The sequence below is a fragment of the Dasypus novemcinctus genome, chromosome 2 (assembly GCF_030445035.2).
Source record: "Dasypus novemcinctus isolate mDasNov1 chromosome 2, mDasNov1.1.hap2, whole genome shotgun sequence".
Classification (NCBI taxonomy): Eukaryota; Metazoa; Chordata; class Mammalia; order Cingulata; family Dasypodidae; genus Dasypus; species Dasypus novemcinctus.
In genome coordinates this window covers 188,945,969-188,959,070 of record NC_080674.1, presented here as the reverse complement: position 1 = coordinate 188,959,070, position 13,102 = coordinate 188,945,969, and the positions used below count along the sequence as shown (strand labels likewise).

General features: G+C 39.7%; 1 protein-coding gene across 3 annotated transcripts in view; it reads left to right on the top strand.

Annotated features, from left to right (window-relative positions):
- The first annotated feature begins 339 nt into the window (after positions 1-339).
- Positions 340-13,102, top strand: part of CLK4 (CDC like kinase 4) — a 28,360-nt gene continuing 15,597 nt past the window's right edge. The window contains exons 1-3 of one of the 3 annotated variants that reach the window (XM_071211172.1): positions 3,336-3,492; positions 9,264-9,424; positions 12,953-13,011. In XM_071211172.1, coding sequence (XP_071067273.1) covers positions 12,959-13,011 — 53 coding nt within the window. In that variant the 5' untranslated portion in view covers positions 3,336-3,492; positions 9,264-9,424; positions 12,953-12,958. Of the gene's footprint in view, positions 387-3,335; positions 3,493-9,263; positions 9,425-12,952; positions 13,012-13,102 lie in introns of those variants that run through there. The other 2 variants (XM_058283175.2, XM_004468906.5) reach the window with 2 other exon arrangements.

The following is a 13,102-nucleotide window of genomic DNA, read 5'->3' as shown; positions in this document are numbered from 1 at the left end:
AAGAGAGAACTTAGAGAGTCAGAAATAGGAATTTGGTGTGACAGATGACAGGAAACCAGAAATGTTAGCACCCTCTCTAGTAATCAGTAGAACACTACGAAGCAGGCTGTACTTCCCATAATTATGTGGAAGAGGAACTTGATATTTGGCTTTAAAAAATTATATTATTTTATTTCTCCCCACCCCTCTGTGATTTGCTATTCAACTGTGAATAAGGCACACTGTGACCCTTAGTGACCTTGATGTGCTAGAGCTAAACTGACCCATTGTTTCATCATGAGGAGCCTTCGGTGATATATTACCTTGGAGAGTGGTTATTTAAAACAAATTATTTTGGTCTTGCTGAAAAATGGACTCAGCATTTTCCCCTCAAGTGACTAAGTAAAGTAAGTTGCTCTGTACTTTGTTGTAAGAATTGAAGCAGTTAGGTGAGAGTGGATGAAAGGCAAAGCTTTGGAGCAAGCAAGGACTGGATTTAAATCCTGGTTCTGGTACTTGATAACTGTGATAACTAGAGCAAAAAACCAGTGCTTGCTTTCACAGATTGTTTAGGTTATTGAATGAGCTCATGTATATTAAGTTGTCGGTATTTTGTATTTAAATGAGTATTGATAGTTAAAAACAAAACAAAAACATAATTGAATAGAAATTGGTAATTATAATAATGGGCAACTTATAGGCATTAAAGACACCTTTGTAAAAGTTTCTCTATAAAGATGATAAGCTTTCATTAATTTATACAATGTAGGCTTTTACGCTGGAACGTGTTTTTATGTGTGTTTTTTATGTTCATAGTTAAGCATGTAGAATATATGTGCTAGAATATATGATAAGACTATTCCTCTGGTTGCTCTTCAAAGCTATGATTTTCTTTAAACAGTGTTTTTAACACAAAGATTTTCTTGGACTTAACTTGTTTTTGTGTTGAGGTCAAACTACTGGATTAGGCAGTTTTAATCAGTGTTGTCAGTGGATTCTCAGAATTTAAACAGACCGTTTCATTGTCTTCTGAGCTAAGGCTGCCATGTAAAATGTTAAGGTAGCTGGCGCAGGGGTAATGGGATCAAATCCTCACCTTGGACTTAGACCGGAACTTAAACCAAATGAGCAAAATGGCCAAAAGGAACTTACGCAAACAACCTACAAACATTTACTGGGTTCTAGGCACTGAGAGGAAATGCCAGACAATATAAAAATGTCTTTGCCTCCAGTTAAAGCCCAAAACTAGAGAGAGCAGTTAGGAAACTCACAGTGCTGTATTTCGTGTGATAGAGACTTACAGTGGTTCTTGACCTCCTTCTCATCTCTGAACCCTTTAGAACATTAGACTTTTTGGTGGGGCACTTAACATACTTAAAACAACTCTCAAACATGTTGATTGCACAATTTGGATGGATTGTATGCTTTATTAATATGAATCAATAAAATTGATTTGATTAAAAGAAAAAAGCTCTAATACAAGAAAGCAGTAGATGCAAAGCAGACTCCATTATTGGGTAACAGTATCTTGTAATATCTACAAAAGCCTCTGCCATTGGTTTCTCCAAGCAGCCACGTGGCTGCCTTTCAACCTTGTGTTGCTGTTAAGCAGAACTATATGCTGTCCTCACCCCAGTATTTTAATCTCATGAGTCAAAGGTCTCCCATTACCCCAGCCAACAGGGGACCCTTCTTCAGTGCCAGCTTGAACTTCACCTTTATATGGAGCAGGCGGAACCCCACTTTACCTTGTAAGATCACCCCATCCACTCAGATCAACATCCCATCTGACTGATGTCTCTGAAACACTATGTGTAATCAGTTGTAGAGTCAATGAATTTCACACTTTGGGCATAATTTGTTGCCACACCTGGAGAGCCTTTGTCCGCTCTTTGAGGTCCTCAGCTCCAAGTGGTGTAGTTAAGAACAGGGAGATGGGTGAGAATTAGCATGGCCTGGAATAGGTAAGACTGAAATTTGTAAATGCAGAGATGTTGTGTATTCCAGGTGAGAATAATATTGACTCAGTTTCATTCTGGAGTACAAAGAGTTTTCAATTCAAACTGTCTTTTCAGATAGCTTTTTTTCTTTTTTTTAAGGAGGTACCGGGGATTGAACCCAGGGCCCTGTACATGGGAAGCAGGTGCTCAACCACTGAGCTATACCTCCTCCCCCAGATACTTTCTTGAAAGTGAGCATAATCCCACCAGAATTCAATTCACCCAAAACAGGCAGCACAAGTTTCTATGATGTTCTATGATGTTCCTTTTAACGAGGTACAAGAGTCCAGGTAGCCCATACGTTTTAAGAACTAACGTACACAACAAGCTAACTCTGCCCTCCCAAATTTAATTCCTGCCTTTCTCTTATCCAGTGAATCCTTGTCAGAATACAGAATTCACTTCACACTTTTCTGTACTGTTAGTTCCCGATCCCTTTACAGCATTTGGCGCTGTCAGCCTTTCCCTCATTAGTTTACTTCATTGCTGACACCATACTTTCGGCTCCCCTCCTTTCCTAATCATTCCTTGTCAAGCAAAGATGTCAGGGCGACATCTTTGGCCATCTTTTCCCTCAGGAGGGATCCCCTGGAGATTCTTAGAACTGTAAAATACCTTATTTGAAGTAAAGCGAGACTTTTAACAGACGTTCACTACCTCATAGGCTTTACTCTGACTTGGTCGAATAAAATCAACTCTCAGGGGCAAATAATGGGGAGAACTTCGTTAGGGAAACTTCCAGCTGCCATTCTCCACGCAGTAGGCAGGAGCCATAACCGGAAGAATCCGGTAAGAAGTCTGAATATTTGACACCTCCCTGATTTTTGTCTTTACGGGTACACGCCTTTAAAAGATAAAACATCCCTCACAAGCTGCCTTCTGAGACATGCTCTTTATTGATCCAAATGCATTTTTAGACTGGAAGCTCCTAGCAGGCAGGGACTCCAGGTATCTTGTTCACTGGACTAGCCACAGTACCAGCCTGGGCCGGCACAGAGAGGGTTTTGGCGTTCATCCGGCGCGCGCTGGCCCCCTCTGGAGGGAATTCATGGGGCAGGCAACCGGATGGCAGCCGAAGCGCGATGGCGCCGGGAAAGCTGGCTGCCCCTCGGGATAAATCCAGCTTAAACAGCAAACAAACGTCCCACAGGCTGACAGCCGGGCACAGCGTTTCCCCCTGGCTTCATCCACGCCCTCTGAGAACGAAAACGGAGACCTGAAACGCCCGCCGGCCTACCAGGCCCCGGCGCCGGGAGCTGGATAACGCCCGGGCCGCGCCGGCGAACGGAGTGACGTCACGCGGAGGCCCGCCCCCTAGGGGAGCGGCGGGAGCGCGCGCGGCTCTGTTACGCAGGCGCATTCGCGCAGCGTAGGTGGCGCTAGAGGCCGCCTAGGCGTCTTGTAGGGCGACGGCGCTGCCGCCATTTTACGGAGTGTTTGTCGCAGCTGCTGGAAGGGGACGACGGCGGTTTGGCGACATTTCTCGGCCCAAGGGCCTTTTGATTTTGCCGAGGTAAGGTTTCGCTTGGCAGGGCGGCTTTCCAGTCCTTGAGGTCTCGAAGCCAGGTGTCAGAGAAAAACGACGACGTTCGGGGCCTCTGCGGCTGGTGACGGAGTTCCTCGGGGGCGCTCTCACTCCGGGGGCCTTAAAAACCTAAAGCTGCTCGGGCGTCGGGGTAGATTTAAAGTCCTGGGGTGAAGAGCCCGCGACTCTGCCGATGACGCCCCGGGAAGAGCCTCGTCCGCACGCACCGCCTTTCCGGAGGCGCCGCGGCGGCTCGTCGCAGGGTTCCGGCCGCCGCGCCGGGCTCTGCTGACCCCCGCAGGAGCGCCTCCTGCCGGCGAGAGCGAGGACTGCGGGTGGCCCGGCCGCGCGGGGGCCTTCGGCGCGCGGCCCCGGCGGTGGACGTTGCCAGAGCTCGAGTCCTACCCCGTGTTCCCGGCTTCTGTCGTCTGTAGCGTTTGGGGGTGTTTTTTTGTTTGTTTGTTTGTTTTTTCTGGAGTCAGACATTTCGCCATATCCCTGAGTGCGCCAAAGGGCCTGGCCAGATGCCCAAGGACGGGGGAGGTCGGGGATGGGGCCTGGGCGTCCGCACGAGCTGCGGGTTTGAGAGTTCAAGTGCTGGAATTTTTTTAGCTCACGCTGATGAAAGGTTGAAATAGGGAAGGTTCTTTTTTTTTTCTTCTTTCTTTTTTTGGTTGGAGAAGTAGTGAGTTTACAGAACAACCATGCATAAAATACAGGATTTCCCATGTCCCCCTATTGTTTTTTTTCCTACCCTGTTATTAATACTTTGTATTGGAGAGCGGGTGTAACTCAGTGGTTGAGCGCCTGCAGCTCAGTAGTTGAGCGCCTGCTTCGCAGGTACGAGGTCCCAGGTTCAACCCTCAGTACCTCCGAAAACAAAACAAAAAAAATCTTGTAGTGGGTGGTACATTCGTCACAATGGATGAAAGCACATTTTTATAATTACACTATTAACTTTAGTCCGTGGTTTAACTTAGAGTTTACTTTTTGTGTTGCAAGTTTCATGGATTTTTATTTTTTAATTTTACACCAATACCACCTAACATAAAACCCTTTTAACCGCATTCATATATGTAATTCACTGCTGTTAATTATATTCACAGTGTTGTGCTGCAGTCACCACCCCCCATTACCAAAACTTCTCCTATGTCCCAAATAGAAACTGTATGTTTATAGCCTTAACTCCCTATTCCTTGCCCCCACCTCATCCCCTGGTAAGCGTATCCTAGATTCTGACTGGGAGTTTTCTTATGCTAAATATTTCTTATTAGTGAGATCATACAATATTTATTCATATGTGTTAGTCTTATTTCACTCAACATGAAGTTTTCAAATTCATCCATGTTGGTGCATGTATATAACTTCATTCCTTTTTAAAGCTAAATATGCCACTCTGTGTATATACTGTATTTTGTTTATCCATTCATCTGTTGCTGAACAGTTGGGCTACTCAATTTTTGGCAATTGTGAATAATGCCGCTGTGAATATCAGTGCGCAACTATCTGTTCAAGTCCCACTATCATTTCTTTTGGACATATACTTAGAAGTAGGATTGTTGGGTTATATGTGTAATTCTATACTTAACTTTCTGAGGAACTGACAACCTGTCTTGCTTAGCAGAAGCACCATTTTACATTACCACCAACAATGAACAAGTGTTCCTATATTTCCATATTCTTTCCAACTTGTTATTTTCCATTTTTTAATAGTAGCCATTCTTATGGGTATGAAATAATACGTACCTCATTGAGGTTTTGATTTGCGTTTCCTTGATGGCTAATGATGTTGAGCATCTTTGCATGTGCTAGTTGGCAATTTATATATCTTCAGAGTCTATTCAAGTCATTTGCCCATTTTTAAATTGTGTGTTTGTCTTTTCGTTATTAAATTGGATGATTTCTTTATATATTCTGGGTATTAAACCCTTATTGGATATGTGGTTTCCAAATTTTTTCTCTTGTCGTGTAGGTTGTCTTTAGTTTTCATGATATAGTCCTTTTATACACACAAGTTTTTAGTGTTGATGAGACCCCATTTATCTATATTCTCTTTTCTTCCTTTTGCTTGAGTATAATGTCAAAGAAACCATTGTCTAACACAAGGCCTGAAGATGCTTCCCTAAGTTTTCTTTTAGGAGTTTGAAAGTTCTGGTCCTTTTGTTTATGTCTTTGATCCATTTTGAATTGATTTTTGTATATGGTATGAGGTAGGTATCCCCCTTCATTTAAAAATGGAGATCCAGTTTTTCTAGCACCGTTTGTTGAAGAAACTATTCTTTCCCAATTGAGTGGTCTTTGCCCCCTTTTCAAAAATCATTTGGCAATGACAGATAACAGGCCATTATGTATCTTGCCGTAAACTGCAATGTAAACTATACTCCATGTTTAGTGCCAGTGCTCCAAAATGTGTTCATCAATTGCAATGAATATACCACACTAATGAAGGATGTTGTTAATATGGGTAAATGTGGGCAGTGTGGGAAGCAGAGCATATGGGAATTCCCTGTATTTTCTTTGGAAAAAGAAATCATTTGGCCATAAATCAATTCGATTCCATTAATCTTTGACTTGGTAATAAGTTTTAAGATTGGCAAGTGTGAATCATCTAACTGCCTTTTTCTTTTGCAAGATTGTTTTGGCTTTTGAGGGCTGCTTACCTTTCCATATAAATTTGATGATTGACTGCTGTTTCTGCAGAGAAGGCTGTGGGAATATTGATTAGGATCACGTTCAGTCTGTAAATCGCTTTGAGTAGAATGAACAACCATATTTAGTTTTCCAATCTGTGAACACAGAATGCCCTTCCATTTATTTCTTATTTGATTTCTTTTAGCAATGCTTTGTAGTTTTCCATGTACAAGTCCTTAACATCTTTTGGTTTTGTTGATCATTTCTGTTGCTTTTTTATTCTCAATTTTATTTATCTAATCTTTTTTATTTCCTTCTCACTTTTGGTTTAGTTTGATTTTTTCCCAGTTTTTCCAGTTTTCAGGTTAGGTCTATGATTTGAAAACGTTCTTCCTTTTTAACATAAGCATTTAGAGCTATAAATTTCCCTCCCAGCACTGCCTTTGCCACTTCCCATAAGTTCTGATATGTTGTATTTTCATTTTCATTCACCTCAAGATATTTCCCAATTTCCCTTGTGATTTCTTCTTTAATACATTGGTTGTTTAATTTCCACATATTTGTCAATATTCTATCTCTTTCTGTTATTGATTCTTACCTTCCTTCTGTTGTGGTTGGAAAGGATACATTGTATGACTTCAATATTTTTAATTTATTGAGACCTGTTTTGTGACCTAAAATATGGTCTATCCTGAATAATGATCCATGTGCATTCAAAAAGAATGTGTTTTCTGCTGCTGTTGGGTGCATTGTTCTTTATGTGCCCATTAAGTCTTATTGTTTTAGAGTATTGTTGAGGTCATAGTTCCTTTTGCTTGAAAGTGGTGTATTGATGTCTCTTACTGTTAATGTAGACTACTATTTCTCCCTGCAGATATGTCAGTATTCATTTCATATATTTTGGGTTTCTGCTGTTAGGTGCATATGTACTTATAACTGTTTCGTCATCTTGTTGAAGTGACCCTTTTATCAGTAAATAATGACCATCTTTGAATAGTCATTATTTACTTATTTTGATGTTAGTATAGCTATCTCAACTTGCTTTTGGTTACTACTTGCATGGTGTATTATTTCCATCCATTCACTTTCAGTCTACTTGTTTCTTTGAATTTAGGATGAGTCTCTTGCAGGCACTATATAATTAGGTCGTGCTTTTTGATTTTTTAAGTCTTTGTTTTGTCCCAGGTGTGATCTTCTTCATGGATAGTTTCTAATGCTTTAATCTTCTCCTGTGCCTAGGCCATGGCTTTCCATCTCAGTGTTTTTGAAACCTGGATGTTTTGATATTTTAATATATCTCCGGGATTTAGGCTTTGAGGTCTCTGGTCCTTAAACTTGTATCTGCTAGTAATATGACAGAGTTTTCCTTGAACATCAGGAGCTAACAGAAAGGGAAGAAAAAAAAAAAAACCACCTCTTCCAGTCTTTGCACATTGGCCTGCAGCAGTGCTCTTCTTCAGGACTTATCTTTACAGTACATTTAGCGAATACTTCAGGCCAAAACCAGGGGCTTCCCTGATCCATTCTGCACAGGGTCTTTTCTTGTCTTGGGCAAGTATGTGTCGCCCTAGGAATTCCTCTGTCCACACAATTCCCAACATCCCCTCTTCCTTAGGAAACAGTTTCTTCGTGGTCCTGGGTACTGCACTGTATGTGCCAAAGCCAGCAACCCCTTGCCCCAGCCAGCATGACTTGCCTGCTCGCCACAGTGTTTGGTAGACCTCTGTGAAATGCGTTCACACTGAGCATGTTCTGGGATGGTGATTCCCTCAGGCCGCCACCAGACAGATTGCACCAGACATAAAAACTCCCAATATGTATACAGGGGTTACTCTTCTTCTGGAACTGGGCCAGGATTCACACTGGGAGCATGAGCCAGCTCTGCAATGAGCAGGTGAGGGGTGAGAGAGAGGCCCAGCCAAGGTGCCATGAGATTCTATCACTTTTAAGTAGGTGTTTTTCTTGATTTGGTGCTCACCCTGTTATTGCAGTCCTTTTTAACTGTTTTCTGGAAGGTGTTTGTGCCAGTTTTGCTAGTTTGCTCAACTAGCAGCTGTGGGGATGGAGCCCTGAAGCATATCACTATGCCATCTTAATTGGAGTGCATTTCAAAGTCATATTTTAATCCACTTGAAATCATTTAAATTTTTATTGGCATTTGTCTTTTACCAAGTCATTTGGCAAATTGAATGTTAACAAAATTGTTCCATTTTCGCTTTTTCAGCTCTTTGCTGAGTTGTGAAATTCTTCCCTCTTTATCTGTTAAAGTTGCCCCATTTAGCAATAAAAATTTAATTGTTTTAGAAAAGAATTAAGATAGGAAAAGGCACATAGGAATGACATTCATTGAGCAGGTATCTAATCTGAAATGAACCAGTACATTGGAAATTGTTAATGGAGTAAGGGACTTGTCACAGCATTGTCCTGATTTCATTGTGACCATACTTCACTGTTCAGTCTCATAAGTTGATTTCTATGTAGCATCATTCCAGATCTACAAAAAAAAATGGTTTAATTTAAAGAGTAACTGTAGGATGATCTGAAAATAAGTTTCCTGATCATCTTATAAAATGAGTTTATAAGTTCATAAAATCTTACCTTATTTCCCTTCAGTTTGTCTTTGGAATAGTATTCTGTACACTGTTGTATTATCTTCAAAGCTTGAAGTCATTCTGAGATTTAGAGAAAACTCTAGAGTGTTTGAGAAACAGAAGCCTCATTTAATAGTTCTTTGCCTTTAAAACACCTTTGTTATTAATTTCCACCTATGTACTGTTAGTACTGAATGTTCTAAGCCTGAGTCCTGTCCCTTGTTTTATTTGTAAAAGAGCAATTAACTAGTGTTAGTTGAAGACAAGTACCAAGCTGAGAATTTGTCCTTGATATAATCAGAAGGATTGAAAAAAAATAATGTATTAAGTTCTTGCAGTGTTATCCATCATGTACTACTACTAGAGCTGTATGCCACTTAGAATCATAGAACACACCAATGGCCTGGTGCCATATGCCTTGGGAAACATTACTTTAAAAAAATTTAGAACCTGTTGACCACTTGTACTGGGTGTCTTTTGCAAGTAACATCAATGTATAACATTTTATTTAAATATAACTCTAACATTTATTAACAGATGCGGCATTCCAAACGAACTCACTGTCCTGATTGGGATAACAGAGAAAGCTGGGGACATGAAAGCTACAGTGGAAGTCATAAACGGAAGAGGAGGTCTCACAGTAGTACGCAAGAAAACAGGCATTGCAGACCACATCATCAGTTTAAAGAATCTGATTGGTAAATTACTCTTGAACTAGTAACATTTTAGCACTAATAGTTTTAATGGTCATTTGTTTATATGGCATTCATCTATGAATATTTGTTGTAATTCAGTCAAGAAATATTTATTCAAAAAATATTGAGTGTACCTGTAAATGGGCAAGACATTCTAGAAGTGCTGAGGCTACAGCTGTGAATAAAACAGAGTTCCTACCCTTGTATATCCATATCTTTTTTGGAAGTGGTGGGAGACAGTTGATCATTACATGAATATGGAACATTGAGTCTCAGCTTTGTGTGAAGTTTTATGGGGAATTATTTTAAAAACTCCTACAATTAGGCTACTAGTAACATAGTTGGGGAGATAAGACACAGTTATGTGTTAACGCACAAAAGTTAATAGGAACAACACCCAATGAGTGCCTTTAACTTGTATGTGGAAGGGAGATACATGTATGTTGGGGTGCTCATTTACTTTCACAAATGAGATATGATCTGGGGTGGGGAGGACTTAAGCATGCAGTATTTGGGTGTGCTTAAGTGCATTGGGGATTGGTCACTTGTACTGTCTTCTCTAGGTTATACTTATAGATAAGGGCAGTGGATATGTTTGTTTGGGATTTTTAATAGTTTGCTTCATTGTAAGAACCAGCATTCCTTTGTGCAGGCAGTAGCCAATAAGGTAGGAAAGGTACTCAAAAATTACCAATAGCATCTGATCTGTTTTATTGCATTCTTACTGGTATAAATTTGGAGGTAATTTATTTAAACAGAACTAAGGGAATTAAAAAAATTCCTAGATGATTAGATAAACACTAGATGGGGTAGAATTTCTTTCACTCTGTCTTCAGTTAATTTCTCTTTCTCATTTGTTTTGTTGGTTCTATGTTTTCTCCTTGTTTTGTACAGATGTTCCATTGGGACTGTATGCCAGATTGGTTTCTAAATTAGCCAGCTGGGGTTACTTTAAAAAACAGTATGTAATTTTTTTCCTTCTCCACGCCAAACAGACTTATTCTGCAGAACAATGAGCTAGTAGTCAGTGCAGACTAATCATTCCTCATTATGCCAAGGGTGTTTTTTCGTTTTGTTTTGTTTTTTTAATCATAAGAGAATTGGGGAGAGATACAGAAAATTATAAAGAAGATAACTTTGGTGTAGGATACCAGTCTCCCATTATTTGGATGTCAATTTTTTTTTCTTTTTTCTTTTTTCTTTTTTTTTTTGAGGTACCAAGGACCGGGAATTGAACCTGGACCTTGTATGTGGGAAGCTGATGCCAACCACTTAGCCACATTGACTCCCCTGAGTTGGTTTTTCCATTTGTTTTGCTTGTTTGCTGTTGTTTTTTCTAGGAGGCACCAGGAACTGAACCCAGGACCTCCTGTGTGGGAAGCAGGCACTCAACTGCTTGAGCCATATCTGTTCCTTTCTAATTATTTTTTTAAAATACATTTGTACACATACTTTTGTCTCCATTTCCTGAAAATAGACTCCAAAAAGGAACATTTTCAACTTAAAAGCTGTAAAATCTTTAAAGCTCTGGCTACATATTCACATTTTTTTTCCTAGAAAGTTTGTACCAAGTTATACTCACATAACCTGCTTCTTCACTAGTCTTGGCTATTTTGAAAGGAATAAAATAGTGTTTTGCTTTCATTTTAAATTTCTAGTGAATTTGTCTATTTTCATAGTTATTGACCACTTGAACCTTTTTCCTATTCTTAGCCAATTTTTCAATTAAAGTATTTGTATTTTCCCTATGGATTTATAAGAGGTCTTTATTTATTGCAAAGTGCTTTTCTTTCTGATTTGTCTTTTGGCAGTAGCCTATGGATTGGTCTCCCTCCCTGCAGGCCTTATCAGTCAATTCTGCACGCTGTCTTAGGAAGATTGGCATAGCTGTAAACACCACCTTTATATATTGTGATCAAAAGCCTTATTAAAATTTTGTCTTTAGGATCAAGTCTTAACCCAGTGATTCTCAAACTTTGTTGTGAATAAGACTTACCTTGGAGGTATGTTTAAAATACAGATTACCAGATTTAGAATTCAGTAAGTCTAAGTTCAGGCCCAGGGATTTTTTTTTTTTTTTTTTTAATTAAAAAAACTTTTTGCTGATGTATGTCATTCATACATGATACATACATAAACAGCAAGTTTATAGTCAAAGTTTTGTCAAACATCATACAAGGCTCCCTAGGAACTTTATTTTTAATAAATTCCATTTCTGATACGGTTGATGAACATTACCTTTTGAGAAGCACTGTATTTAAAGCTAGCATGTAGGGCCTGACTTGCAAGGCCTTTGATGACCTGTCCCATTTATTTACTTGCATATATTTCCCTATGTGAAAACTGATGTTGCTGGAATTGTCTGCTCACTGTCTCCTGAGTAATACATAGACAAACGCATCCCTAAGCTATTGTGATGAAAAGTACTGTATAAATGTAAGATGGTAAATATGCCATTCTTCTCTGCTGGCGTTTCTTTTATTTTCCACTTTGTCCCAGTCCTGGCTTCCTTTTACACTGCAACTCTGTTCCCATCTTTTTTCACAAAGTCTTCCCTGACCACTTTAAGCAAATTGAGTTCTCTCCCTTCTGTGATCCTAACCACACATGTGAACTTTCAGAATTTCCTGCATTGTTAGGTTATATTTTTTATTTGAATAGTCTTAAATTGCTTGTTTTATTTGTTGGCAAGGTCTTTACATTATATAATTTTTTACCTCCCACAGGACCTATGTGGAAATAACAAATGAATGCTCATGTTCTCACCAGTCTTGGTTTTTTAAATTTTTTTATTTTTTTGGAAAGGTCACAGTGAAATATTCACTGGGCATTCAGCTAATACTTTTAAAAATGAAATCAGTCTGTTCACCCTGTCCATAGCCTTTATAATTCAATAGTCTTTGTTTATATAATCTCTAAACTTTGGTTGTTACAGACTGAAGAGCTCCTCATCTTTTTTAGTTTATCCTTCACTCCCTGTTTTGTTATTCTATAGATTATTTAAGGAATTTCAGCAGCTCTAATATTCTTACTAGAGAATATTAATTAGTGTTAGGGTTTTTTTTGTTTTGTTTTGTTTTAATGATTTTTGGATTGTTCTGAGTAGGATGCCTTATGGAATTGCACAGGAGGCTCTTAAGTGTATGGTAATTTCTAGCTGGATGTTTTGCAGATTTTCACCTGACAGCTCCAAACCCAGTGATGAATGAGATCCCTGAACTAGACCTGCAGTCTTCTCTAATATTCCGAGTTGTTTCTCCAATGGATAGATGTTAAGGCTGATAACTGGGGAAAAGACGGGAGTTCCTGCATCTCCCCAGCCTAGATTTGATGCCAACCCTGTTGGATCATAATTGTATTTGTGTTTCTCCTTTATTTCTCCATCAACCCCGGGGGAGGGAAATGACAGCATATGGTGGGGAAAGGAAAGGGGTTGGTGAGGGCAATCTGGTCAACATCTGTCACTCCATTGCTTGTCAGGATTATTTTAGCTGATTGTCTGACTGGGCAGGTGTCCCCTCTCTCCCTCAGTGCTCCATGTGCATCCCTCTTGAAGCTTCGCACTCTGTTGAAGAGGACACTCATCCCAGGTAGAGAGGGGGCTGGGAAGTTGGGCCAACTGAATCTTTGTCCTTTTCTTTCCATCAGTTCAGGCTACTTAGCTGAGGTTCATTGACTTCC